Consider the following 25,470-nt stretch of genomic DNA (forward strand, 5'->3'; position numbering starts at 1 on the left):
TAAATAGAACTAGAAAAAAAAAACAATCAGGACAAAGAAATAAAAAAGAATTGACAGCACAAAAATGAATAAATACTTATTATAGGAAGAAAAGAATAATAATACACAGAAAAAAGAAATGTAACGTCAAAGGTCTAAAAAGGTCAATTATTATTTTTCTGCGTCCTGGTTTCACAGTTTTGTGGTTGTATGAAGTACCAGTGTTTCTTCTGCTGATCCTGTCAACATGTCTCTGTCTCTTCGTGGAGCGATGACACAGGAAGCAGCAGTTGACACATTGATGTGACCAAGTGTTTGTTTGCGTGAAGGTAGGGGACAATGTATGTGAGTGTGTGCAGTTTTACAGGAAACTGACAGACTGGGAGTTGGGGTGATGGTAAACCACTGTTAGCAACAAAAAAAGCAAAAAAAAAAAAAAAAAAAGCAAGGCTTTGAATTTCAACATAGTGGTTTAAAATAAAAGTTTAGAGAAACATATTTAAAATAAAGTCAATATCGTAATCCAACCGTACGACCGTTCACTCTCACATTCACACTTAGCCAGTGTGAACAGTAAACCTATTTGGACCATGGGAGGAGAAAACAGGCAAACTCCATATAGAACATCTAGAATCAAACCAGTGCCCTTTTTGCTGTAAGGCACAATGCCTTATCACTGTTCTACGGAGTAGTCCCAAACTCTGAACTCTTTGACAGGTTGGTCTGTTTGAGTGGTTCAACCTGCTCAACCTCAAACCTTCTTTTACTCCTTACTGGTTGTAGTGGTCAGTGTATGAGGTCTTTTCTTTTTTTCTTGTTTAAGTCTCACTTGATTTTGTCATATGTAAAAAAGAGAAGAAAAAATTTTTTTTTACCTTAGACTCACGGCTGCTGGCAGCTGGTTTGGATCTCTGACCAATCAGAGAAAAGAAAGAAAATATTAGTATATGTTTAAAAAAGTGAATTAATCAAGTTCGATATGAAGGGAGAAACAATGATGATTCGATTTGAATTTTCTGAGCATTATTTTTTCTCGCTGTTCAAGTTTTTTTTTCAATTAGAAACAGCGCCTCCCTATGTAACGTGTGGAAATAATTTTTAGAAAATAAAGAAAAAGAAAATAATAATAATAAAGAAAAGTTAAAGCTTAATGTTCTTTAAACAAAACGGCTGACTCGGCTGAAGTGAAGTGATGTTCAGCCGTCGTCTCACCATCAGTCGGCAGTAGAGAACAGTCAGGATGACGCCGTACACCACCAGGACACCGTCCAGGATGTAGCAGATGTTCATGTCTCCGCAATCTTCTGCACACAGAGAAAACACAGCAGTATTTGAACCTTCATGTCTGACCTCCCTCCTCCTCCTCCTCCTCCTCCTCCTCCATCACCGCGGAGTCTTCATGCTCTTTTTCAATCGTCGTTGTTGAAGAGAACGACGTTAGAGTCCAGTTCTCACCTGCAAAACCTGGATACCTCATCAGAACCCCAGGAGAAGTTCACTGCTGCTTCATCTTACCAGAGTGGTCTTCAGAGGATGCGGTGGTCCTGTCTTTGTCGACTCAGCGGTGGTCTTGAAGGTTCCTGTCAGAGAAAATTAAACCCTCTCGTGTTTTATAAGAAAAACCACATGGGACAGGAAGTCCGCGGCGTCTCCAGCCGTTCTGCAGCTGTGGCACCACTCGGGTCGTCGGACCTCCCCTCAGCCCAGTTCCTGTGAAATCATATTGTTCAACTCCTTCTGCTCAGTAACAGGAACAGAAACTGAACTAGTGTTTGCAGGTCGGAGGAGGAAACACGGAGACATTTCAGCTTCACGGCCGTTCAGCTGATCTGAACCAGTTAGTAGGTTGGTCACATTGGAACAAAAAATAAAACAAAATAGAAAACAAATAAAAAATAAAAAAGAATAGAAAGTTAGAACACGCAGAGTGGAATAGAGTGAAAAGGAATAGAAGAGAACGGAGGATAGAACAGAAATAACAGACAGTGTCAACCCAGGAGACTGAAATAACGGTATAATAATAATAATAATAAAATGTCCTGGAGGTTTTAATCCAACGTCTTTCTTTTCTTTTTTTTTAAGGACCAAAGTTTCTACTTTTCCACGTTGTGTGAACTTTAAATATCTCTTGTTGAAATTGTGTCTGTTTCTCCTGATTCATATTTGAGTTTTCTTCAATTACAACTTTTAGTTTTAGATATTTTAAATATTTGTTTGCATGAATTTTTTTTTTAGAAAAAAGATGGACAATTATTTTTTTGGTTTGACTTCATTCAGTTTTGATATTTTTAGTTAGAAGACATTGTAGAGAAGATTTGATCATTTTAGCATAAAAAACAAAACAAAAAAACAACACTTTTCAAACACAACCCTCTGAATCCAAGTTTCCATCAGAAACCAATCACATGAGCCTCTTAATGAATAAATGGTTTAATAATGAAAAAAGCCTAACACACTATACAGGCTACAGTTACCAAAAAGAATGAAAATTCAAGACAAATCTACAATTGTTTTTTTTACAAGCCACTTGTTTTTCAGGAGTAAAAAACATTCAGAAAATTGCATCGTCTTAACTTAGGCACCGTGAACGGGATAGAAAAGAAGTTATTATTAAAAAAAAAACAACAACTTTGGAGCGGGGAGTTTTTCTCACACACGTTCATTAATAAAAGAAAGCGCCTGAAACAAGGACACGTCAGAACAGGTGTCTGGAGCTGATGCTGAGTCCAGACTCAGAGTCAGGAACAAACGGACAGTACCAGGAACTGTTTACGACACACTGTCGTCTCAAACAGTTTGTTTTTAAAATCCCAGAGTATTCAGGACTTCCTGGCGGACTCACAGGTCTGGTTCTAGACGGAGAAACAGGAAGTGGCGACTAAGTGGTTTTGATTTGACCTAAAACTGACAACAGTCAGAATTTGAGAAAGAAGAAATGGAGACTACAGTCTTTCAATAAAAAAAACTCTAAACTTCACTTCATTCATTTACAGGATTTTTTAAAAATATTTCTCTGTAGTTAAAACATTGGCGGTGACCGCAGGCAGGGACATGTTAATCAATCAAACAGTTCCTGGTACTCTGGGTTCCTGCTGCTTTGCGTTAAAAATAATAAAATCAACAGACGCTGCAGGGTCCCATCAGGGAAGCAGATGTGTCAGACGGCGGCACAGAGGCGAAGCGGTGAAGAGGTACTGCTGCAGGGACCAGTTACAATCACAAGGTCTGAGAATTCAAATGTAAAGTTTCTGGTTAATCCACGACGGCCAGAGGCGTCTGGACGTCAGCTGAAGACCCTGGTGTTATTCAACCTCTGGATCACAGACCACAGAGGCGTCACGTACATTAGAATATTAACCTCTGTGTCGGCACTGAAGACAAATTCATCCATTTGGTCAAAATGGGGGGGGGTCAATCCCAGCAGTCATCAGGAGAGGGCGTGGCTACACCCTGCACAGTTCTCCAGTCCATCACAGGGTCAGAGTATAGACATGATCCAGCATTCACACCAGCATTCACACCAGCTCATTCTTCTGCTCAGCTCCAGATCCAGACATGACTTCAGTATTTGACACATTCACTGACGACGAAGCGTCCGGACTCAAACGTTGTCTTTCTGCAAATGCTCTTGTGTCAGAAAGCAGCAAGATAATCTGCTCTAATCTGGTTTTGTTTTATTGGAGGGACATGGCCAAGTGTCGGCCAATCTCAGATGACCCCCAGATTCAACCCTGGAGTTCTGTTGTAGCTGTCGTCACGACAACAGGGTGAAGCTACAAGTTTGGACCAGCGTGTATAAAATCAAGGATTATTCATCCATTTAAAGGTCAGATTAAAAACAACGTACTGGCCCCGACGATGACACACGTTAGCCCCGCCCACATGATGCTACATTCTGTAAGTAAAAAAACAAAAAACAAAGTCAAAGAGCCTAAAAACAGAAGTGTGTCCTGGTGTTGAAACAGATGGGGGAGGGGCACAGTCAGAAGTCAGCTCCTGCCTACAGACAGAGGAAGTGACAGTGGTGATGTCATCTTCCTCCGGGCTCCATGTGTCGACTCAGCACAAACAAAAGTAGTCCAGTGGTTATGGCAAAGAAAAAGTACAAAGTTTCCATCTTTAAAAAAAATGTTTTTCCGTTTGTTTTTTTAAGTGTGTTGTCGAATTGAACCAACACAGAAAAAGTCAAGGCATCATGATTTTCTTTTGTTGTTTTTAGATTCAAACAATCGTTGAGCTGATCACAGTTTAATAATCAGAGCAGACCACCGGGGGGCGTCCACGTGTCCTGCACATCAACACCCCTGAGTGGACAGGACAGGACAGGACAGCAGAGAGGGACGCAGGGATGGAGAACACCCTCACCCCCAGGCCTCACACCGACGTCTCCGACTGCAGCCTCATCACAAACTTGTGGCTCTTGGGGTCGATGAACTCTTCGCCCAGACGCAGGAACGGCAGCGGCGTCACGGTCACCACCAGGGAGAAGTCCAGGCGCCGCAGGGAGAAGATCAGACCCTGACGCAGGGCTGACGTCACAGGCTCTTCACTCACCAGGGTCCACTGGCGCCCTCTGCCGTTCTGCTGCTGGTACTGCATGGTGGGGCCAGGAGTGAGGTAACGCTCCAGGAAAGCCTGTGGAGAAGGAGAAGGAGGAGGTTCAACACTGGAAACAAACTGTTTAAAAAATCTAAATATTGGCGTGAGTTTTTGACAATATTTAATAATATTTAGGTGATAAAGAAAGTGGCTACGACAGGTTCCAGGATCCACACACACCTCCACGATAAACAAACAAAGAATGTACTGTGTGTGTCTCCCACCTTGGGCGTCATGTTGTGTGTGATGCAGAACTGCAGGTGGGTCAGGATGCTCTCCATGCTGTGGAAGGCCTGCTGTCGTGTGGTCCTCAGATACTTCTGCATGGCCCGGGCCATCGGAGCGAAGATGGCCTGAGCCGCCTCCCGGGGATCCATCACCTCACGGGGGTGTTTTGGAGACGAGGCTACCTCGTCGTCGTGGAGACGCTTGATGTGTGTGAAGGCTTCTTCAACCGCCACCACCAACCTGAGAGAAGACAGGAGTGGGTTTGAGTCTCAGGGTTCTCTCAAAGCAGAAAAGAAAAGAACAACGACCAACTGCGTCCGTCTCCTAACTGGACAATGTCTTCATATATTTACAGGTGTGTGAATTCCCGTCATGTTAATGATCTGACCTGGCCTTGCGTTTGCGGGTCCTGCGCTCCATCTCAGCCTCCTCGTAGTAGAACTCATTATGGGAGTTGTCTCTCCTCCGGGCCGCAGCTGCGATCATGGCTCGAGACTGACCTGTGGAGTTGTTGGTTGTGTTTTCTGCAAAAAAAAAAGCAAACAGGAACGTCAACGTTTTGAACGTCAACTGTCTGATATGATTTTTTTAAAGCCAGTTGCTCAGACTCTCACAGAGGTTCTAAAAGCTGTATTTACCATCGAGAGAGTAAACCTTGAAGCCGGTCATCTTCTTGGACAGGATGGATTTGGGCAGGTTGAGCACAGCGGGGTTATAGACGGAGAAGTCACTGTAGTAGCGGTCCAACACCCAGACGGCTGCCCTCTGGATGCTGCAGACACAGGTTCAACCATCACTGACACTGATGGTGAAGATCACCAGCTTTCTGATCCACCCTGAAGGTAGAACAACTCACCTGAGGTGGCCCACGTTGTAGAACTTGCTGGCTCCATCTGTACTGCGCACCACCTTGAGGCAGAAGGCCGGCTGCAGGTGCCGGACCTCCAGCAGCACCAGGGCCAGGTACTGGATGAAGAGCAGCGCGTCAACCAGCGAGGCGGCGTACTCCACGATCCCCCTGTAGTCCCTCTCTCTGGGCTCCAGCACCCGCACGCCGTAGAAGAGCCAGTAGGAGGCCACGAACAGGAAGACCAGCACCATCAGCAGGCAGCGGAAGACGAAGAAGCGCGGCAGCGTGGCGCGGGAAGGGCGGAGGAACAGCGCCCAGGAGGAGATGAGCAGAACCAAGAGCTTGAAGGCCAGCGAGACGTAGAGACCTTCGCAGGGCGTTCCGCAGGGTTCTAGAGCATCTCTCCACAGCACCTGGGGGAGGATGAGGAAGGCCAACGGTGTGACCAGCGCAAAGAAGCTCAGGCAGCCCCCCAGGGCCGGGCCAATGAAACGCTTGCACTCCAGAGGAGTCGTCTCCTCCAGCTCTTTGGAGACACGAGTCAGGTCCTCGTTTGAGATGCTGTGCTCAGAGGTGCCGGTGACCACGGTGGTGGTCTCCCCCCAGTTGTCGTCCTGTCAGGTTGGTACAAAGGAAAAGATTAATGTGGGTTCAGAGGACGGAGAAACTCTTTCACTGTTCAATTCAAACACTGAAATAAACAAAAACACAAATTCACTTATTTTAACAACTCTCAGTCTCTCATCTGACAAAATATGATTTTTAGAGTATTCAATTCTGCGGCTGACCCTGTCGTCTCCACGTGTGGACTCAGCATCCAGCAGTGGCTCCCCGGGCGTCTGGATGGTGACAGATTTATCTCCACGACTGCTGCCATCGCGGCTCTTGGAGCGATGTCGATCCCTGCGATCCCTGCGTCAACACAGAGTCAGTAACAGATCACGACGCAGACACACGGCTCTGAGCCTACACCTCAGGTTCTCCTGCTCAGCTGACTGACCTGTGTTTACGGGAGCTCCTGGAGTGCGAGGACTTGTAAGAGTAGCCCGAGTACTGCGACTCGTTGTCCATGTCTCGGGTTGGTGGCGAGCGGGCTTTGCGAGCACCGCCTCCTCCTCCTCCCCCCGTGCCCCGCTGCTCGCCGACTCCTCCCAGCTGGCTCTTGCGCTCGGCGATGGACTTGGTGGAGAGAGTCAGGGGCAGTTTGAGCAGGTCAACCTTACTCCTGAGGGAATCTATCTTGAAGGCCGAGTAGGAGGGAGCAGGAGAAGGGAGGCCTGGGGAGACTGCAGGAAGGAGAGTCGCAGGAGGTCGGAGGTGACTGTGACCTGGAGGAGAGGAGCAGAGGGTCTTCTTAAACTCTTTGAACCAGAAAAACACACTCTTCTAGAAGCGTGTGTGAGGCCTCGCTAAAACACAGAGGAGGTTCCACTGCCAGCAGCAACTTCCTGCTTCATATTTTCTTGAAGGTATCGCACCACATCATCTCATAAGACACACCAACTCCCACAATTCTTAGAGGACCATCTGAACCCAACGTAACCTTCTTCCCACGTCTAGATGCCTCCAGGTCCTGACAGAAACCAACACCACTGAGAAGAACGCCCCAGTCCTTCAACCACAACATCTTGAAGAAGACTGAAGGTCGAAGAACTGTTTAAAGGCGAGCGGCATACACACACGTATGTAAAAATATATGTGTATATATTTATATACACATATATGACTAGATATATATATATAGAAACAAACAGTCAACATATGCATTACACATGTATACATGTACACACTACATCTCCGTGAGAAGAGTTTTGATTCACCCTCACTTGTCACACACACCAACACACACACACACACACACACACACATCCTCACACAGACTGAGCAGGAACTTCTGTTTTAGTCTGGGACTTTTTCTGCTCCAGATAAAACATGTTTGGAGGGGATTTTGGAAGATTTCCAAGTAAAATTGTTTATCAACCGTCCTGATCCGTCCGTCCTCCGACCACGAATACTACCGTATCTGACAGCGTTCACACACACACACACACAGACCGAGGCAGAGCCCGGGGCAGCGACTGCTTCAGTAACATGATCCCTTTAATCCCAGCCTGTTTCTACATCGTTTCATTCCACTTGACAGGTTTTAAATATAAACTGCTCCAAATTGGTCCTGAAGAGTCCACGGAGTCAACTCCGCTCCGAGTCGGTCCTGGTGGTGGTGAACTATTTCACCTTTACTTTACCACAAACACACATTTGTCTTTGTTTGAAAAAAAAAAAAAAAAAAAAACTTTTCCAGGATTATCCTAATTGTTTCTTCCTGTCACATTAACGTCTTGACAACTCTGTCTTTCTGTTGTTAGAAAGTGTTAACCCTGACACACCTACTGATCTTCTCTTAGTCCGTTGGACTGTTTTGGTTTTAGTTTAGTGCCGATGATGAGACGACCACGTGGAAGCCGGTCAGGAGTCTGAACCACACAGTTCAACCCTCACGTCTTTAACCCGACACTCCAGCAGATGTCGACATGAAGTGACGGCCCGACCGTCACCGCCGTCACACTGGTTGAAAACATCCTTCTTGTTTTGGCCCGGGGCCTTGACAACGGACGTGACGTCAGCGCGCTGAAGCCAGATTCAATCACAGGATCGCAGGAAGCGTCAGTCCAGTTCCGATCACTCAGAATGATCGAGCCTGTGTAAATACCACGTCTGAACAGAGCCTAACGATGTCAAACCAAGTTCACTCAATCAGGATTAGTGTCCCGTTACACGGCGGCACAGGAGCCAACGTCTGAGTCCACCTGTCAGTGGAAAGGTAATAATAACAGTCAGAAGTTAAAGGAAACATCCGTGTGTGTGTGTCGGTAGCTGTTTCGGGGACTGAACTGAACTCTGACCCCGTCACTGAGACTGGAGTGATCCGTGGAACATAAACCCCCTGAACCGACGCCGTCTTACACCACGGTCCGGGTCTCGTCTGGAGGTTAATCATCACACGACTGTACCTCCTCTCACCCAGGACCCGGCCTCTACCGCCGTTCGCTCGGACACAATGGCGGCCATATTGGATTACTGTGTTTTCACAAAACTTGTTTGCCCTCTCCCTCCCTCTGGCTGTCTCACATTCCCTGCTGCACTCCTCTGGTCTCCTGGGAAACCGGGCCTCTGTGCTGCCATGGCGATGAAAGAGGGTGTTCAGCTGGAGGAGGGGGGGGGGAGGTTGACAGTTGCTGTGGAAACCTGACCTCACGCCGCCCTCCGCCACTGTGTTCTCCACGTTGCCGAAAAAAAAACTGGCCAAATGAAAGTGGTGGAATGACGGATGTTGGAGCCTGGTCTGCTGGTTCACTGACACAGAGGGGGCGTGTCCTGCCGGCTCTGACCAGGGTCTGGGTGTGAAATCAAGTGGGACGTTTACTGCCGTCACTGTCTCTAAAGTCTCCCCCTGTAACTCTATGTGGCTTTTATGCTTCGGCACCACCATTGTACTCACAAACCACTTCCCTCCGAGGCAAATCCTGTACCACAGCAGAGCGGTCTGTGGGAGCCTCAGCTTTATCATCATCATCATATTAATCACTCCCCTCCTTACTTTCAGAGTCAGACGGGAAGCGCCCCTCATTCTGGTCCTAAATGCTCTAACTCTAACCAGACCTGGGACAGTTTTGCAGCCCTGCAGCCATGTATTAAATCTGTAGAATGTGCTCAGTCCAAACCACACCGCTCCAGTGACTAACAGCCCCCCCCCCCACGGTGTCATCTCAACCCTTTTCTCCTCTGTAATGACAAAGAAAAGAGCAAAGTATCTGCAGAGTTGCAGTGAGGAACACACAGATAATTGTCATGTTTAACGTCAGGGGTGGGGGGGGGCAGAGCCGCATGAAGAAACCCTGACAAAACAATTGCTCATTAAGTAAAATCAAGACGATCAAAGTCCTCCTCAGGGCTCTGGGCGTTTCAGGAACACATGGTTAATCCACATCCACATGGAGGAGCAGATTTAAGTGGTGTTTCTCTGCAGAGGAGACGAAGCGCAGAGCTTTAATGGAATCTAAAGAGTGTTTTTATCTGCTGGGTTTGAAGGTTTGGCTGGAACGTGGCCTCAACTTCAGGAGAAACGCCGTCTAAAATAACAATCTGAACTCATCACGGGCCTTACTGCCGCCTCTGCCTCCTTCATAAATAACAATCAGGCCATCGAGGAGTTTAATTACCAAATCAGACCCAGTAACTCAGGAGGATACAGACTTTAAGGTACCATTAAGACTCACTGTTACTGGACGTCTTCACAGGCACATGTGCAGACTGTCTTAGCTCTAGCCATAACCACGGTGGAAGACGTGCAGGGGACATGTGCAAAGGCCTAAGGGACCAATTAGAAGGGCCGAGAATAGAAAGTCTAGGTTTTAGTTTGAGGTGAACTAAAGGTCCGAGATGAGCTCCTGGACGACCATCCGTATGTTTGGGTAAAAGTCTTTTAAAGGCACTCAAGCATTTTACATGTAAGTTGGGTTGACCATAGATAGTATGTAGTAAATGGACATGTGGAAAGTTGCAGGTTCAAAACAGTGTCCTGTTGAAAGGTCAAATGGTTCAGGAACTAATTTCAACTGTTGTAATGTATGTGACCACAATCTTACACCAACTTGTTTCTATAGCAACCAAAACCAATGCCACAGTGGACGTCAACTTTATCAACAACCCCAAATAAGTGGAGAGATCCCCGTCCGTGTCCGACCTCTGCCAAGGTCAACAACTGCAGCATACGCCGCAGTGACCTCCTGGTCATGAGAGCCACAGGTTTACGAACAATTAACAACCGTTTTTTTTAAGAGGCTGAAACTGGGGGAGAAGTGAAGGCCAAGAACCTGCAGCTCTTCTCAGGTAACATGGGTTGTCACTCAGAGCGCAGCCAAAAGCGTAGCCTTTATCTTTCACATCTATTTGACCCTCAAACTGATCCGTAGTTTACAAAATGAGCCCTTGTTCAACAGGGCTGAAACGAGAAGCTGTGAGAAGAAAGTATTTCCTGGTGTTATTCTATGTCAGACGACTGAACAGTGTTTTCTGATGGACACAGACTGGTCCGTCAAAACTGACCGCGTCGTAAATATTCCTATGTTTTCGATGCAGGTGAGTCACTGAGGTGAGTCACTGAATGTTTTGATTGAAGCATAGACCTGTAAACTGACCTGGGGACACAGAAGGGTGAGTAACACTAGACTCACCCACATTATTCACTTTACATAATAAAATGCACAGAGCGGAAGCTGTGATACGATGATATGAGAACGACTGTGACGGCACAAAAAAAAAGTCACATTTTTAAACCAATGGTCGGACTATTATTATTCCAACCGTTAGCCAACATTAGCATTGAGATCTAGAGATTTCCTGATTAGAAACACATGACAAGAATAATATAAAATTAATCCCAGACATGTAGGTTTTTTTCCTAAAACAAAATGCGGGAAATTAACCTTACTGTAACAGACAGATTTTCTGGCCAAGAATTATCTATTTGTGGACGTAACTGTAATCTTAAATTTTATTTAGCATTTGCCCAAACCTAAGCTAGCTAGTCTTTACCAATTCTAGGTCGAATTCTTAGGGCACAAAGGTTTCTTTCTGAGTTTTTAAAGGACAATTCCAGATCATCTGTCCTTCAGCGGAATTGAACGTCTGACCCAGGTTAACTGTACCAGACGTTGTCTTTCAGGAACAAAACAAACACAATCAACTTCATACCAGTGACCATAACCTGAGATTACCCACAATGCTGTATATATGCTATTTCATAGATTTGGCTAAAACCAACAGCCTAACCTGTAGGAGCGGAGGACACCTGATACCCACACATTGTGTCCGCCTACGACCTTTCCCGTTTTAATAGGAGCCTGTCTGTTGACCTGCCCGTCTCTCGCTGTCTGCCTGTTTAGTGTGAATATCGCAGAAACACTTGATCTAAAGGTGTGGTCCATCGGTGACAAGGGTAAGGTTTCTCTATTCATCCCCGCGTCCTATGGCCTACTTAATGAACCACATCAGCACTTCAGGCTCAGCCCATTTGTCACACAGACTTCAGGATTGGTTCCAGGTTCAAGTGTGCAGCTCTGTCTGAGCAGACGTTGACGTCAAAGAGCACAAAAATGTACAAAACAATAATGAGTAAATAATCAAACTGTTTGAGGCCTCGGCCAATCACAGTCTGCTGTGAGAGCACAGCTTATAAACATTCTTTCCCATTGTTCCTCGGCCGCCATTGTTCCCCAAACAGTAGTGTGATTCTTCAGGGTCGTTTCAAGAAGATTGAACACAAAAACACACACACACAAAAACACACACAGCTCATTGATTTCTAACAGCTCTGCTTCAAATAAAAGTCTGACCCTTGTACATTTAAAACTCCAATGGACGCAACAGGGCCTGACTCTGTGTGTGTGTGTGTGTGTGTGTGTGTGTGTGTGTGTGTGTGTGGTCTGGGATTTAACTGTACGGATGTGAGACTTCAGATCTACTGGTGCCATGCTTGGTCCGTTTTATGACTCCAGCCAACACTTGGTGGGAAACTATTTCAGGCAGTTAAATATCTACTAGATGAAGAACAGAAATTTGAATGGAAACAATCAACACCAACACCGAACAGACAACAAGTTGATCTGTACAAAAAGACAACGTTGAATGTGAATAATGGAAATAATTATAGTTTTTTTGTGTGTTCTTAAAAGCCCGTCATTTAGTGCACATTTTCTGTGTTTGTGGACACGGACAAACTGGTGTCATTGAGGTTTGATCACCAGGACTGAGTGGTAAAGAAAAACGACGCTCCTATAAAACCATTATTATTGTGCATTGGCAAAAACCTGTCAATCACAATTTGAATATTTCTGAGTCCCTCCGTCTGTGGCTTCTTTTTCTGTTATATTTCCCATCTGTCGAAATCAATTTTACAATGAAAAGGAAACCAAACTGCTTCATCTGTGGTTTTGTCCGCCGTTGTAAATAATCCCTAAATCACAGGGTCCGGCCATAGTGAATCAGGAATTCTGTCAGGTCGTTTAAAAACAAGCAGATGTTGGACTTTACAGCCTCCTTTTAGCTCCAGGCGCTGAGAAATCAAGCTGTCATCAAATGTCAGGAGCGGCCGGCAGTGAGACGGCAGCTGTGGTGACCAGCTCCGCTCTACTGCCTAAATACCAACTGTGAAAATAAGCATGCTCACAGCTAGCCTCCAGCCGAGTACGGGGCTTATCACTGTACCAGGGCCACACACACACACACACACACACACACACACACACACACTCGACCACCACCCACTGCTGCCTTTCATGACATCAGTAGAAAAACCAGGGAAAAACAGGACAACTGTTACCACCACCACATCACATGACCAGCAAACCAGAGCAGGTGTGTGTGTGTGTGTGTGTGTGTGTGTGTGTGTGTGTTGCAGGGTGTGGTTGAACCAACAGTCACATTTACTGCCCTGTCCTACAATGATTCACAAAGACCACCGAGTTCAGTCTGCCTTCATATCAACACACACAGCTGTGGGGAGGGGGGACGGGGGGGGGAGAGCCGAGGAGACAGGAAGTAGCCCAATTAGCTCAGATTGGATAATTGTGGTTTCGATTCAAGAATCTTCGGGGGGGGGAGCGGGGGGCTCGAAGCCACGGCTGTCGTGTATTTTAGAAATTATGGGAAAAATCTTCGTTTAATAGTGAACACAACAAATTCACTTCAACGGATCAAAAATGAATCAAATCATTTGAAAACAGACGCTCTGAGGGCGTCTGACAGAGCAGGGGATAAAAATGACTGAAACACGTGGCCAGTGTTGAACATGTCACTAAGTCTGAATATTTACAGCAGAACAACATGACGTTACTGACTTCCTTTATTGACGCCTCAGAGTGAATTTTAATTAAAGCCTGGTTTCCCTAAAGAGCACCCCCTCCAGGAGGACGCAGTAACTACTTATATATTTTTTTACAGTTCAAGTCTCGCTGACTGAGGTTTGAAACAACCACGTTTGTCGGTTTAGTTCTTCATATGCTGTATAGATACACACACATTTCCTTGTATGAGTACACCCATATATCCACCAGATTTATCCACCAGTTCAAACCTTATTTTAGACAAATTACTTCCTGTGAGCACAGCCTCCGCTGGGCAACAGAACCCTAAATCCCCCGCTACAGCAGTCATAAATAAAACTGTGATTCTTGAAGCTAAGGTCGTGCGCAGAGTTGCAAAGTACGGCTTTAGTAGAAGAGAGCAAATCAAACTGAAGAAGTCTGAACCAGCAACCGTTATTATTACAACATTATTATTTTTGTTATTACTGCAACAGTGTCTACACACACCTTGAGAACTACTGTATTGTGTGAACTATGTCAAGGAAAAAATACATAACAAGGCCGTTACAAATAGAACGTAGAGTAGAGCCATCGTTCATCCTCTGATATGATCACATTTCCACCAGTTTTACCGACTCTGCACTGAAATGACAGAGTTTGTTCGAATGTCATGCTCTCATGGCTGAGAGTCACAGCTGATAAAAACTGTACCTGGTACCGTGTGATTTAAACCCGTGAAAACAAACAGGTTGTTGTTCATACCTGTTGAAACCACGGAGTGAGAAAACCGATGATCCCGCGTGATGCTAGCCCTGCTGTGGTAAATACATCACGTGTTTCTACGAAGGTCACACTTTGTTGATGCTACTGTGTCCATGTGGACAAACTCCAGATGAGCACCAGGAGGTTCTACGAGGACTTCACATCTGTGTTGACCTACTACACTTCACATTCAACAACTGAAACATGCAGTTTACTAAATTATCTTGAAAAAAATACAATAAAATATCTAGAAATATTCCTCTGTCGGCTTCTTGGCCTCAGTACTGTTTCTGCTGTCATAAAAAAGTTCAATATTTACTGCAAGATTTTCAAGTACTGATTAAGAATCTGATGAATAAATTATGAATAACTTGTTATTGCAGCCCATATACTACATACTTCAGTTCAATATTTTCAAGGTAAATCTTTTTAACCAAGTGCTCATTCCTGAAAATCCTATTTGTGGAATGTTGTGGAATTATGTGTATCTGTGTTTTTTGTGTTTTTATTGTACCATATAAGATTTAAATATCCCCAGAACTAATTATTTTTCATTGTCAAATATCTGTTGATTATGAACCGTGACAAATAAATCTAACTTTGTATCTGCTATAATTTTGTAATTTCTTATTATTGGTCGGTACGCAATTAATACCGACACTGATTCATGTTATGTGTATTGCGATAACTTTTTTTAAACTGCCACCAAGGCATGGTTTCGTACACACTGTGGCTCTGCGTTACTAACTAGGCAACAGTGTGATATCGATTTAGCTTTAAAACCAAAATAAAAATCAATACATCGGTGAGGAAAGTGTTCACACTCCACAGGCACAAAAAGGCAAATAAAACCAGAAGGAAACTTACTGCGACGAAGGCGAACACTGAGTGTCGTTCGACCTACAAAATGAGAAAAAATGAGGCTGCTGTAGAAAAAAGGTAGGACAATGGGTGACTCCCAGGCCCCACTGGTGTCGTCCTGGAGCTAAATTATCCCGAAGCTCTTCCTTTTCCTTCTCCTTTCACCCTTTTCAACCGGGACACGGTAAATGAATGGACGCTGCTTTCGCTGCCGAGTCAAAAAATTCGGCCTGGAACCAAACCTGGATCCGCCGCCGCCGCCGCTGTTCCTTCCACTCACATCTCCCTCTCTTCCCTCCTGGATCGTATTTATTTTCAAATAGAGGGGAATAAAACCCCCTGCTATAAAGTCAACAGCCCCCCACCCAGGTTTTAAAATCGACCCTCGCAGCTACGTGGCCTGTGTGGACAACAATGAGGCTCTAAACTTCCCTGTGGTCTGCAGCAGAAAAAACGGCCACCATCGCCTCCTCTCCACTATTGTTTGGGGGAAACCGGAGATCTCCTCCTTCCACCCCCCGTTTTCTCTCTCCCTCCGCGGCTCTCAGGAAGCCACAAACCACCGGCTCCACCGACCAACACCACCCGCAGCATTTCAACACATTTATTTCCAAGGGAAAAAGATAGAAAATGCTACTTACTTAAAGCGTTTCCTCCATGCAGGTATTTTCTCACTTTCCACTTTCTTTCCACTCCGCCGTAGCAGCCGTGACCACGCCTACTATACAGTTAGACTCCGCCCACCGCCCCACCGCGGGGGTTGGGAGTGGGGGTTTGATATCTGGTGTTCGTCAGTGAGTAAAACATCTTTGTTCTGAATTTTTTTCCAATTAAACCCTTTATTTACATTTAGTTTATTTTTTCCGCTGCAGTAAAAATACAGAATTATTTTACAGTAATGACAAATCTATTTTCCCATACATTTAATAATAAGACGTACATGTGTTTAATCTTGGAGTTTCTGTGCTACATTTTCGTTAGATTTTAGACAATTTTAACGGATTTTGTAGCATTTTAAAGACATTTTCTATATATTTTGCTTTGTACAATAAGTCCAAAGTCCATGGCAAAGCACCAAACAGAGAAATAACTGAAAAAGAAGCAATGTTTATTTCTTCACCAAGGCATCACAATTGAATCAAGCCATTAAATGTCAACTGTCAACCAAATAAAAACATTTGCATGTGTGGTGTCAAAGTTTGAAGATCTGAATCAATACAGAGTACACAGCCATAGTACCAACACATATTAAATATCAGAATATTTTTTCTGACCAAAGAAGAATTTAGCAGCTGATTTGTGACAAGTGAAGAATCCGACTGAAACTTGTTTTATTAACATAAACATCACAATAAAATAAAAATGACAACTACATACAAATGCAGTTTGACTGTGCGTGTTAGGAATGGATTTTTTTAAATTTATAAACTATCATTTTTTTTTCTCCACTATGTCCCAGAAACTACAAAATCAGAGTTGTGTAATTTGAATGTGATTTCTTGTTCACTGAATCATTAAGTGGTATTTTTTATAATTAGAAGAAAGTGATAATTTAATTACATGACAGAAGACTAAGGCTAAAGTATTGCACAAAAGCAATTCTCATACAACACACACACACTCGCTCGCTCACACACACGTGCAACCCTGCAGTCTCTCAGTTACACACTCCCATTTAAAGTTCCATAATTAAACCATACACAGTGAACAAAACATTCATTGACAAAAAAAGAAGAAACTACAGTCAGGAATATGAACATCTTTTCCACTGGTAGGTCCACCTGGTGCCGGACCAGTATTTAATTCTGATGATTCCTGAGCCATCCGGGCCAGTCCTGTCATCATCGCTCTGATTCAGTCTCTGTACAGTACACAAAACTGTTGTCTAATAAGCCCCGCCCCCTTTCTTTTGCTGCTGTCACGTATTTGCTGTCCGTGTACCTGCTCAGGTTGTTTAAAAAAAAAAGTCCTTTCATTGTCTGGCTGGGATTAAAAGTAGTAGTAGTTGTACTTTAACAAGGAGTAATAATTAGTGGTCCTGGTCTGTGTGGTGTCCTTGTGGCTCAGTAGGTGGCGTTGGTGGGTTCCCTTACGGAATTGAAGAGTATGTCGGCCTTGGCGCTGATGGCATACGTGAGGAAGAGCGACGTTAGCAGCACACCGATGCCAACAGCCAGCGTCAACATCAAGAGAAGGACGACATTTTTTTTTTTTACAAAATGAAAAACAAAACCTCAATAATCAACGTATGAGTTCAGGTTTTTACCTCCAGCTCGTGACTGGCCACCAGGAATATGCGTCCTGTGATGGGCTTCCACCTGGACTCTGTCCACGTGGAGTAGTCCGCAGTGGTGTACTGCTCCAGTTCAAACGCCGGAGACACAGCTTTGGAATGACGAACTGTGGAGCGGACACAAAATCCCACCCTCTCTGTGCTGTTAGGGGGCGCTGTGCCCTGAACCCAGAAGTAGTTGTAAAACTGAGGGGAAGACAAAGATACAACACATTTAGATTCAGAGTAAAGGAGTGACATAAACAGACACAGAAGAGTTTAAAACGTTGATCCCACATGTTTGTTCCGTTTGTCGTCCTCATCCTGCCTCTGGTTCTGGCAGTTTTCCTGGGTGACGTTGACGACGCTGCCGGTCAGGTAAGCCAGCAGATACTTGACCGGGAGGGTGGGTTCACTGAACTGCTGGATGGGACCGATGTACATGTTCATAGGTCTGTCCTCTGAGGTGAAGACAAACAGGAAGATGGACTTGGTTATAGGCGTTTTTGAAGCACATTTATCTTCTTTATTTTAATGTTTTACTAACTACTAAGAAAAGACACTCGGTTCTTATTGGTACTAACTGAGATGACTGGCGTGTTCTGCAGGGACGAACTGCTGGAACCAGGAGTTATTTGAGCGAACGAGGAAACTGTAAAGCATCCGGGTGACCTGAGAGAAAACAAAGAAAAAAAGAAGAAAAAGAAATATAAAATGGTGACTTTATTTTTCTTTAAATCAATATAAAAAAAAGTCAAACTAACTATTTGGGGGTCTGCTTTGATGTCGACCAGCTGATCTTCTGCTCCTCCTGCCTGCATGTAGAGAGCCCGAGCGACCAAGGTGGCCACGTCGGTCAGAGCCTGAGAGGAAACGGAGAGGAAATGAGAAAAACCCTCATCAAAACGTCTGCTTTTTCAGAATCAAAACTAAAAAAAAAACCCAAAACATTCAAATACGACATTGTTAGCAATTCGTTATTGCAGACTCAGCAAAAAAAAGCAAAATGGATTAGAATGACTCAGATGAAAACTGTGACGACCTTCAGTATCAGTATCACATTTATTGATTTGATTCTAAACTCGTCTTATCCTCAGTTTCCTGAGAAGCTGAAAAAATTAATAACAAATGAAATTCTGATCTAAACGTCAGAATCCCGGGTTTATTTGAAGACAACAATTGATTCTTTTTAGTTCAGTGTATTAAAATAGATAGGAGTCCAACAGTCAGGCTCTGACTGCAGATCTGGACTGAATACCTTTGCCGTGTCAGTGACAAACTCCAGCTGCTGATCTGGAGTCAGATCTGTTGGATACGACACGTTCAGGTATTCGTTGTTGTCATACATGCTCTGATAGAACCTGCACACACAAACAAAACACAGTCATCACAATCCCATGGTCCCAGATATGACACCAGTGTAAAACATCAGTCTTGGGCGGCGGCGGCTCTGAATCACCTGTTGCTAAACTGGGACTGATGGTCCTCCAGGACCACCCCGGGAAAGGGCCGAGCTCGGAGGAAACGCTGGAAGGATGATGGCGGCAGCGGCTGGGAAAAAGACGGCGACACCGGTGTGACGCTCAGATTTGTAGCAGCCAATCGCAGCTTTTCAATCAGTGCCTGAACCTGAAAAAGAAAAGGAAGGACCTTTATAGTCACGCTGCATTCCTGGTCATTCCATCAAGCTCTCCAACTTCTGTCTGTGACAAACTAAAGACCATTCCACTCACAGCCAGTAACAACAAAGTGGAAACTAACCTCTGTGTTGATGCTGTCGTTCTTCCTGGACACAGGATCAGTGTGAAGCCATAGGTCGGAATCAGCACGAAGTCCAACCTGTGAGATTTAACATGTCATGTCATAACATGTCATGTCATAACATGTAAACACAGGTCATGGCTTCACATCAGTCTGTGTCATCATTCAAGTTTTATCTAAAACTCTGTCGGTCTGGGTGTGTGTTGATATACAAGTCAGAAATATGGAGAACACACACACCTGTCCAACCTCCACCACTGAGTGGACATTGTCCAGGTCCAGTGGGAACTGGTTTTGCTCCATGTCATACACCATCCTGGAACTGCCGATGTAGTCGAAGGTTTCCTGGGAAAAAAAAAAGCAAAGAACCTGAGTCAGACTGACTCCAGGTGGAACAGAAATAATACTGTAAATACTGCAGTGTGTACACAACCGACCCCCTGGAAAAAGGTGTAGAGGATTGTGCGGTTGGGCGGAGTCTCCTGGGTGATGTTACGCAGGGCGTGAGCGGCCGCCAGCAGAGCGACAAACCCCGAAGCTGCACTCTGTCCTCCAGGAGCAATGTCATAGAAAAACGACCGGCTGTCCAACTGAGGGCCAGAAGAAAACATTCACATTGTATTTATCTGGGCTTCACTAAAGGTTAACGACCTTTGGTCTTCAACTATCTCAGCATTTTAAGGTAGAAGTGAGAGAAGAAGAAAAAAAATCACATTTTTGTCTAACAGATGAAAACAGAGCAAAAAGAAAAGGTGTGAGAAAACATCACTACACTGAAATATCCTGATATTCCTGATCCCGTATCAATCTCCTCCTCCATCAGTTATTGATTATTTATCACAATTCCCAGTCCAATATTCATTTTCTCTTTTTCTTTTCTTTCTTCTCTAGTGATTCCAAATGTAGATCCATCTGTTCCAGTGTTAGGAACTGATGTTCAGATGGAACAGAGTCTGAGACTAGGATCACACTGGGATGACAGATTAGGGAAAAAACTATATCGCAATATATCATATCATTTCCCATGTACTGTGATGTATAACCTATGGCCAGATTCTTAATAACACACACCCAGGTGTAAGGATGAGCAGAGTAGGAGAGTAAGGAGGCAGATGATCCTACATGCCGACTCACCCTGGCTGCAGCGATGACCACACTCTCCCACTTCTTGTGACCCTTTTCTGTGTTGTTGATGGGCCTGGTGGAGCTCCAAATGTTCAAGTCGCCCAGTGGGTCACAAACCTTATCTAGAAGACAACATCATTTTCTCAGTCAAGACGTTTTAGACCCTGTAAAAAAAGGAATACCTAAAATGTATCCCAGAGTTCCTTTTGCTGCTGTCTGAATACCTGGCTCTGCTTCGAAGTTTAAGGCGTTCCTTCTCATGCAGGTGGCCGTGTCCGTGACAGCATACATGTGGGAGAAGAGCTCCATGGCACAGAGTGGGTACTGAGTGCTGCCGTTTACAGCCTGGTTATGGTCAAAGTAACACTGGGAATGGAAACACAGAAACATTTACAGGTAAAATGATAAGATATCATCTTTATTCTGTCAGGAAAAGTGAAGGTTTGACTCAAAACTGTGGGTTTATTTTCAGGATGTAGTTATTATGAAATCCTGATAACATCTTCTCTAAAAGTAGATACTCATGTACCAATTTTGTCTGTTTGTTTTATTTGAATTGTTCCTCTCTGGCAGGGACATAAAGGATTCTTCCTTATTAAAAAAATGACACTGATCTGTTTAAACGTCTTCACACGTTTGAGGCTTTCTTTAGTCTCCCTGATCATCAGGAGGAGAACAGGTTCATAACTCATACAAACAGCTGCGTTGGTATTCACTTTGATTCATCTGTCAGCAGATCAACAGCAGATGCACAGATTATAAAGCAAGGAGCTGTTGGAATATTTGTTTTCTCCCGTTGATCTGATGATAAGATCTTCTAATGAATCCATGAAAGTTGGACTGAACTTCTGCAAAACCCAAGTGGGAGGACGGATGGAAAACATTGTTTCAAAAGTATGGGCCAATTGAACTTGTAAAAAATATAAGTGTAGTATAATTTATTTGACAGAAACTAGTCATGAAAAATATATAGAAAAATGTTGAAAAAATGTTATTGTTAATAATGGTAAAAGTAAGAAGACGATGTTCCGGAGTGAAACCAGTCCAGTGGATCACATGGCCACTGTAAAAGCACAGCGGAGACGATCAGTGAAGTGGAAACTGAAAGCTGAGATAAAGACAGGCTGCGTTCATGTTAAGCACTGTGTTCACTGTAATCTGTGAAAACACGAGGCCCACACAGAAACACGAGTGCAGACAGAAGAGAATTCCTGGACCAGACGTTGAAACACGATCTGCCTGTTTTCATCCTACACAGCAGCAGAAAAGCGGCAAAATGATTTGTGGGTTCAGATAAATAACGTCGACGTAATGTGCCACAACATGCCCGACGTTGGGCTGGTTCTGTGTCGAGCTCTTTTCTGGCGCTGTGTCAAAATCCCAACCTGCAGCACGGAGTGGAGTTCAGATCAGATTCTACTGGAGCTGCACATGAAAGGGTTTCTATGTTCCTTAGCACCAGAGGCGGGTGGAAAACAATTAGACACACACTTTGAGTGGTGACAACAAAGATGAAGGATGTGGTCCCTGAAAGTACAGCCCAGATCAACACACTGAATGTTTGCTTTTCTCCTCACCTGCTTCATGACCCGGGTGTCGTTGTCGTCTTTGAGAGAGAATATGGGAAAACCAAACTCTTCGTACGAGAGGCCGTTTCCAAGAGGGTTCCACACCGTCGTGTTACAGTTGGCCAAGCTGGGGTCGTACGTCTCCGTGTACAGACCTGAAAGGATACTTTAATCAACTTTCGTGTACATTTTCACAGAACTTTTTTCACTCTGACTTTTTTTCCTTAAACTCAATGTGAAACTGTGATGTTTTGATTCAGATCAAAGAGGAATGGATTTACATCTTCCACAGTGGGATTACAAACCAATGGACTGAAAATATTGCTCCAATGACAGCCCTGACTAACAGGTTACGCAGCTGTGTTCACATCCCATTAGTCAAACTTCAAATCTAAACAGTCTATACATTTTTCCACTTCGGTAGCTGAGCCCTCTGGGGATTAGAAATATAAATTTTATCTCAGTGACTTGTGCAGCACTAATGGGACAAGTTATAACTTGCACAATCTCCACCCACCTGTGTTCTGGTTGGGACAGGTGGTGTGTGGAGAGAAGCTCTTTTCTGGGTTTGTGTTTGGCGCCACAACAGCGACGCCCGCCACTCTGCTGGAGCCATTCTTCAACTGCATCATGACGGATCTGAGAAACAGACAGTTGACAGGGGCAGGAAATTATAGATGTAGTCAGTTGATGGTGTCCCTAAAATATCTGGGTTTGTCCCCAGAAGTTTCCACATCACAAAAACATCTTGAAAGGTTTGGTAATTCAAATGTGTTAGTGTACAGCAAAAAGGGCAACTCAAGTAGATGGCAAGTTAGCTTAATTGATCACTGGGCTAAAGATGAGCGTGTACAGTAAGTAAAGAGTTCACTAAATTGCCTGCAAAAAGACTAAAATATATACATATTTGTCTTTGGCTTAAGATGCATTTAAAACATATTTTTCCCTACCTGGTAAAAAGCGGGGTGTCTATGATGACCATGTAAGGCGGATTGGGACCAGAACGCAAGACCCAGTCCAGGTTTTCCTCTGTCTGTAGTACATGGAGCACACCAACGTTACCTGCATTTGAGGCTGAAAAACAGAAAAAAAGAGAGATTCCAGAGCGATTGATTTATTTGTCTTCTAAGCCGAGAGCCTGAAGCGATATGCCAAGTCCTACTTAATAATGACAAACCCACACTGAACATTTTAGAGACTTCAAACTGTGACAGGTAGTAAATACCACATCTATTCATTATGTTACTTATTCCCTTTAATGTACTGCCTGACTTACACTGGCAGCCTATTTGATGTGTTGCATTAAGCAGTCGCACACATGGAATGGTGTAATTGAGCTTGACATAAATCTTCTTTTCCACTGAGTTACAGCTGACACCTGTAAGACAAAAGAAAAAAAAACATTTATTTCCTCACACCAAGGTGAGGTATTAAAGACACTTGAAAGGCTTCAAAATTAAAATACCACATTTTGCCATTCTGTGCTAAAATTCTTAGGGTTCCCATCACTGATCATGTGTCCTCTTTGTATTTTGAAGTGTTTTTCATGTGCAGCATGATCTGGCCATGGGTGAAATCTGAATAAAGCACCAATACAAAGCTGACGTGTCAAGGAACACAAAATCTGACCTCCATTACCCGAGGAGATACTGGAGGTTTATTGTTTTGTAGCAACCCATATCCTCTGACATCACAAGAAACAAGATACAGTGTAATGACTCCAGGTTTATGAGCTCACCAATGTATGTATAAATGGAAGGGCGCACATTTCGGTGTATCACTAAAATAAGCAGAATATTAAAATGTAAATTCTATTTACATTTTCATATCTTGGATAATCTAATATCCTTCTTATGAGCAGAGGGTTTGACATTGGTGAAGGTTACAGAAAAATATTATGGAACTAACACCTGAATCTAGAAATATTGCATATTAGTAAAACATATTTTTTAAATAACATTTATAAACAAAGGAAAGGCTCCAAAATTGAATAAGCCCTGTTGCATTTCAATTTTTAATATTTTGTTCATAAATTTTATTTTGTTCGTTTGCACCTAATTCACAAAACTGTATTTTTGTTATAAATGCAGGTAACCTATACTATATCCAGGGTTGTTAAAAGAACACCATGAAGTTTCAACAATCAGTTTTGTTTTCAAAATGCAGGTGACGTTTTGGTCCACCACTTCTGTTGTATACACTTTTTATTCTTGCATGATAAATTACAAAAAAACACCTATGTTTGTATAGTGTTCCGCTATGTCATCACTTAGCTGCGGGCGGAAACGGGCTGGAAATCACGAGCAGTCACGCCGATTTGGGCTTACAGAGAGGAGAGACAGGCAACCCAATTGAAAGACTTTTTTTTTTTTCAAAAGCACAATGTTAATGTTTGACGTTACTTTGCTGAACAATAAATCTCGTCGACGTCCCCGCTACTAACCCTATTATAAAACGTTTAAAGAACATTAAACAAAGGTCTAAGAGTGTTAGCCTAGCATTAGGCTAAACAACAGTACAAAGAATTCTGACATACACAAAAAAACGCACGTACACGCGAATACAGAATAGGAAGAACACAACTTACCAATGAAAAACCAACAAAACAGCAAATTACTGATCCACTTGTGCGATGTAAAATCCATCTTTGAAAAGGTTGTGTTAACTTGTTTAGGTCCCTGACGTTAGCAGGGTTAGCCTAGCCGAGATTCCAAAGTCCTCAAAGCCACACATAAGCTGGGGGTTCACGACTCAACATCAACCCTACAAAGAAAGGGTGTACGACTACTGCTATATATTCATATAATTATCAGCGAAAAGTCGTAAATGAACACAAAACGACAGTAGGGTGGGACGCTAATGGAGGAGCTAAACAATATACGTCAATCCGTGGCTCCGGACACCGCTCAACAACTTGTAGTCACAAACGCCTCACTTTACGGCACTGTCGCGCTGGTTTCTAGACTACATGTGTAATGGATTTTTGCAATTCTTTTGCCATCTTCCTGGTTTGTGTGAAGAAAATAAACGACGAGGGATGTTGGAATTGGCAACATCCGGGTTAATGATCTTTGGTTCCGCTTTTGTAACAAATTAGCTGTGAAATGACACCTATCGTCAAAAACACTGCTCTATTTATCCCAGGATCTCTAAAGAGGGCAAAGGGCGGCACACAGAGGAGGAAAGAAGTACAAGTCAATATTAAGAAGAGATAAAACATAGAGGCCATATCACATTTATTATATATACATGTTGACAATTGCAAACTTATTGTAAAATGTGATTTACTTAGTACAGATAAAACACTACTCACCAACGAAAAACCAATAAAACAGTAAATTACTGATCCATTTGTACTGACGGAAATCCATCTTTGTATCCAAGATCGTTTATGGTCAGCCCAAACACCAATCTCACAAAACCAGGGCTGACATCTACCGTATTTACTTATAAATACGCAGTCATACTGGAGCTTAACACTATTAATGTAGGGCGGAATGCGAATGAATCAGCTGAGTTCCGCTCACCAACTTGTTTTTACAAGTCCGCTTTACGGCAGTCGCGCTGGCTGCTGGGCAATATGCGTCAAAGGTTAATTCC

The 25,470-nt window shown here is 43.7% G+C and overlaps 3 protein-coding genes across 6 annotated transcripts in view; all 3 read right to left on the bottom strand.

The window, feature by feature from the left end:
- Nucleotides 1-2,446, bottom strand: part of fcer1gl (Fc receptor, IgE, high affinity I, gamma polypeptide like) — a 3,388-nt gene extending 942 nt beyond the window's left edge. The window contains exons 1-3 of one of the 2 annotated variants that reach the window (XM_017042273.2): nt 1,435-2,446; nt 1,192-1,283; nt 855-890 (exon numbers count right to left, since the gene is read on the bottom strand). In XM_017042273.2, the coding sequence (XP_016897762.1) occupies nt 855-890; nt 1,192-1,283; nt 1,435-1,456 (150 nt within the window). In that variant the 5' untranslated portion in view covers nt 1,457-2,446. The remainder of the gene's footprint in view (nt 1-854; nt 891-1,191; nt 1,284-1,434) is intronic. The other variant, XM_008334946.3, reaches the window with a different exon arrangement.
- A 153-nt stretch (nt 2,447-2,599) lies between these two features.
- Nucleotides 2,600-15,887, bottom strand: LOC103396734 (vang-like protein 2). Of its 2 annotated transcripts, none has more exons than XM_008334944.3 (8): nt 15,786-15,887; nt 6,657-6,984; nt 6,445-6,568; nt 5,663-6,270; nt 5,445-5,578; nt 5,195-5,330; nt 4,803-5,046; nt 2,600-4,614 (listed from the first exon to the last, which is right to left on the bottom strand). In XM_008334944.3, the coding sequence occupies exons 2-8, from the start codon at nt 6,725-6,727 to the stop codon at nt 4,354-4,356; spliced, it is 1,578 nt and encodes a 525-aa protein (XP_008333166.1). In that variant the 5' UTR covers nt 6,728-6,984; nt 15,786-15,887; the 3' UTR covers nt 2,600-4,353. The 2 variants fall into 2 exon arrangements, with proteins under 2 accessions (XP_008333166.1, XP_008333167.1); XM_008334945.3 differs by lacking the exon at nt 15,786-15,887 and adding an exon at nt 15,151-15,774.
- A 344-nt stretch (nt 15,888-16,231) lies between these two features.
- Nucleotides 16,232-25,319, bottom strand: ncstn (nicastrin). 2 transcript variants are annotated; one of them, XM_008334943.3, is made up of 17 exons: nt 25,184-25,319; nt 23,147-23,248; nt 22,821-22,944; nt 22,388-22,509; nt 21,880-22,025; nt 20,527-20,668; nt 20,312-20,424; nt 19,615-19,767; nt 19,418-19,522; nt 19,178-19,255; nt 18,876-19,045; nt 18,675-18,777; nt 18,181-18,279; nt 18,001-18,088; nt 17,714-17,877; nt 17,411-17,623; nt 16,232-17,330 (listed from the first exon to the last, which is right to left on the bottom strand). In XM_008334943.3, exons 1-17 carry the CDS (start codon nt 25,239-25,241, stop codon nt 17,208-17,210), a joined length of 2,103 nt encoding a protein of 700 aa, XP_008333165.1. In that variant the 5' UTR covers nt 25,242-25,319; the 3' UTR covers nt 16,232-17,207. The 2 variants fall into 2 exon arrangements, with proteins under 2 accessions (XP_008333165.1, XP_008333164.1); XM_008334942.3 differs by lacking the exon at nt 25,184-25,319 and adding an exon at nt 24,458-24,937.
- Between the last annotated feature and the right edge of the window lie 151 nt (nt 25,320-25,470).

This window comes from Cynoglossus semilaevis, chromosome 20, assembly GCF_000523025.1.
Source record: "Cynoglossus semilaevis isolate Cse_v1.0 chromosome 20, Cse_v1.0, whole genome shotgun sequence".
In the NCBI taxonomy this organism is placed as follows: domain Eukaryota; kingdom Metazoa; phylum Chordata; class Actinopteri; order Pleuronectiformes; family Cynoglossidae; genus Cynoglossus; species Cynoglossus semilaevis.

Bases quoted from the DNA above. Each gene is read 5' to 3' on its own strand.
- LOC103396734 (XM_008334944.3), bottom strand. From the start codon at position 6,727: ATGGACAACGAGTCGCAGTACTCGGGCTACTCTTACAAGTCCTCGCAC. The intron at 6,569-6,656 runs GTCAGTCAGCTG...GTGTTGACGCAG, and splicing joins AGGAGCTCCCGTAAACACAG to GGATCGCAGGGATCGACATC. The intron at 5,579-5,662 runs GTGAGTTGTTCT...CTGTGTCTGCAG, and splicing joins TACAACGTGGGCCACCTCAG to CATCCAGAGGGCAGCCGTCT.
- ncstn (XM_008334943.3), bottom strand. From the start codon at position 25,241: ATGGATTTCCGTCAGTACAAATGGATCAGTAATTTACTGTTTTATTGG. The intron at 20,669-21,879 runs GTGAGGAGAAAA...TTCCATTCCCAG, and splicing joins ACACCCGGGTCATGAAGCAG to TGTTACTTTGACCATAACCA. The intron at 18,280-18,674 runs GTATTCAGTCCA...GTTTCCTCTCAG, and splicing joins TTGTCACTGACACGGCAAAG to GCTCTGACCGACGTGGCCAC.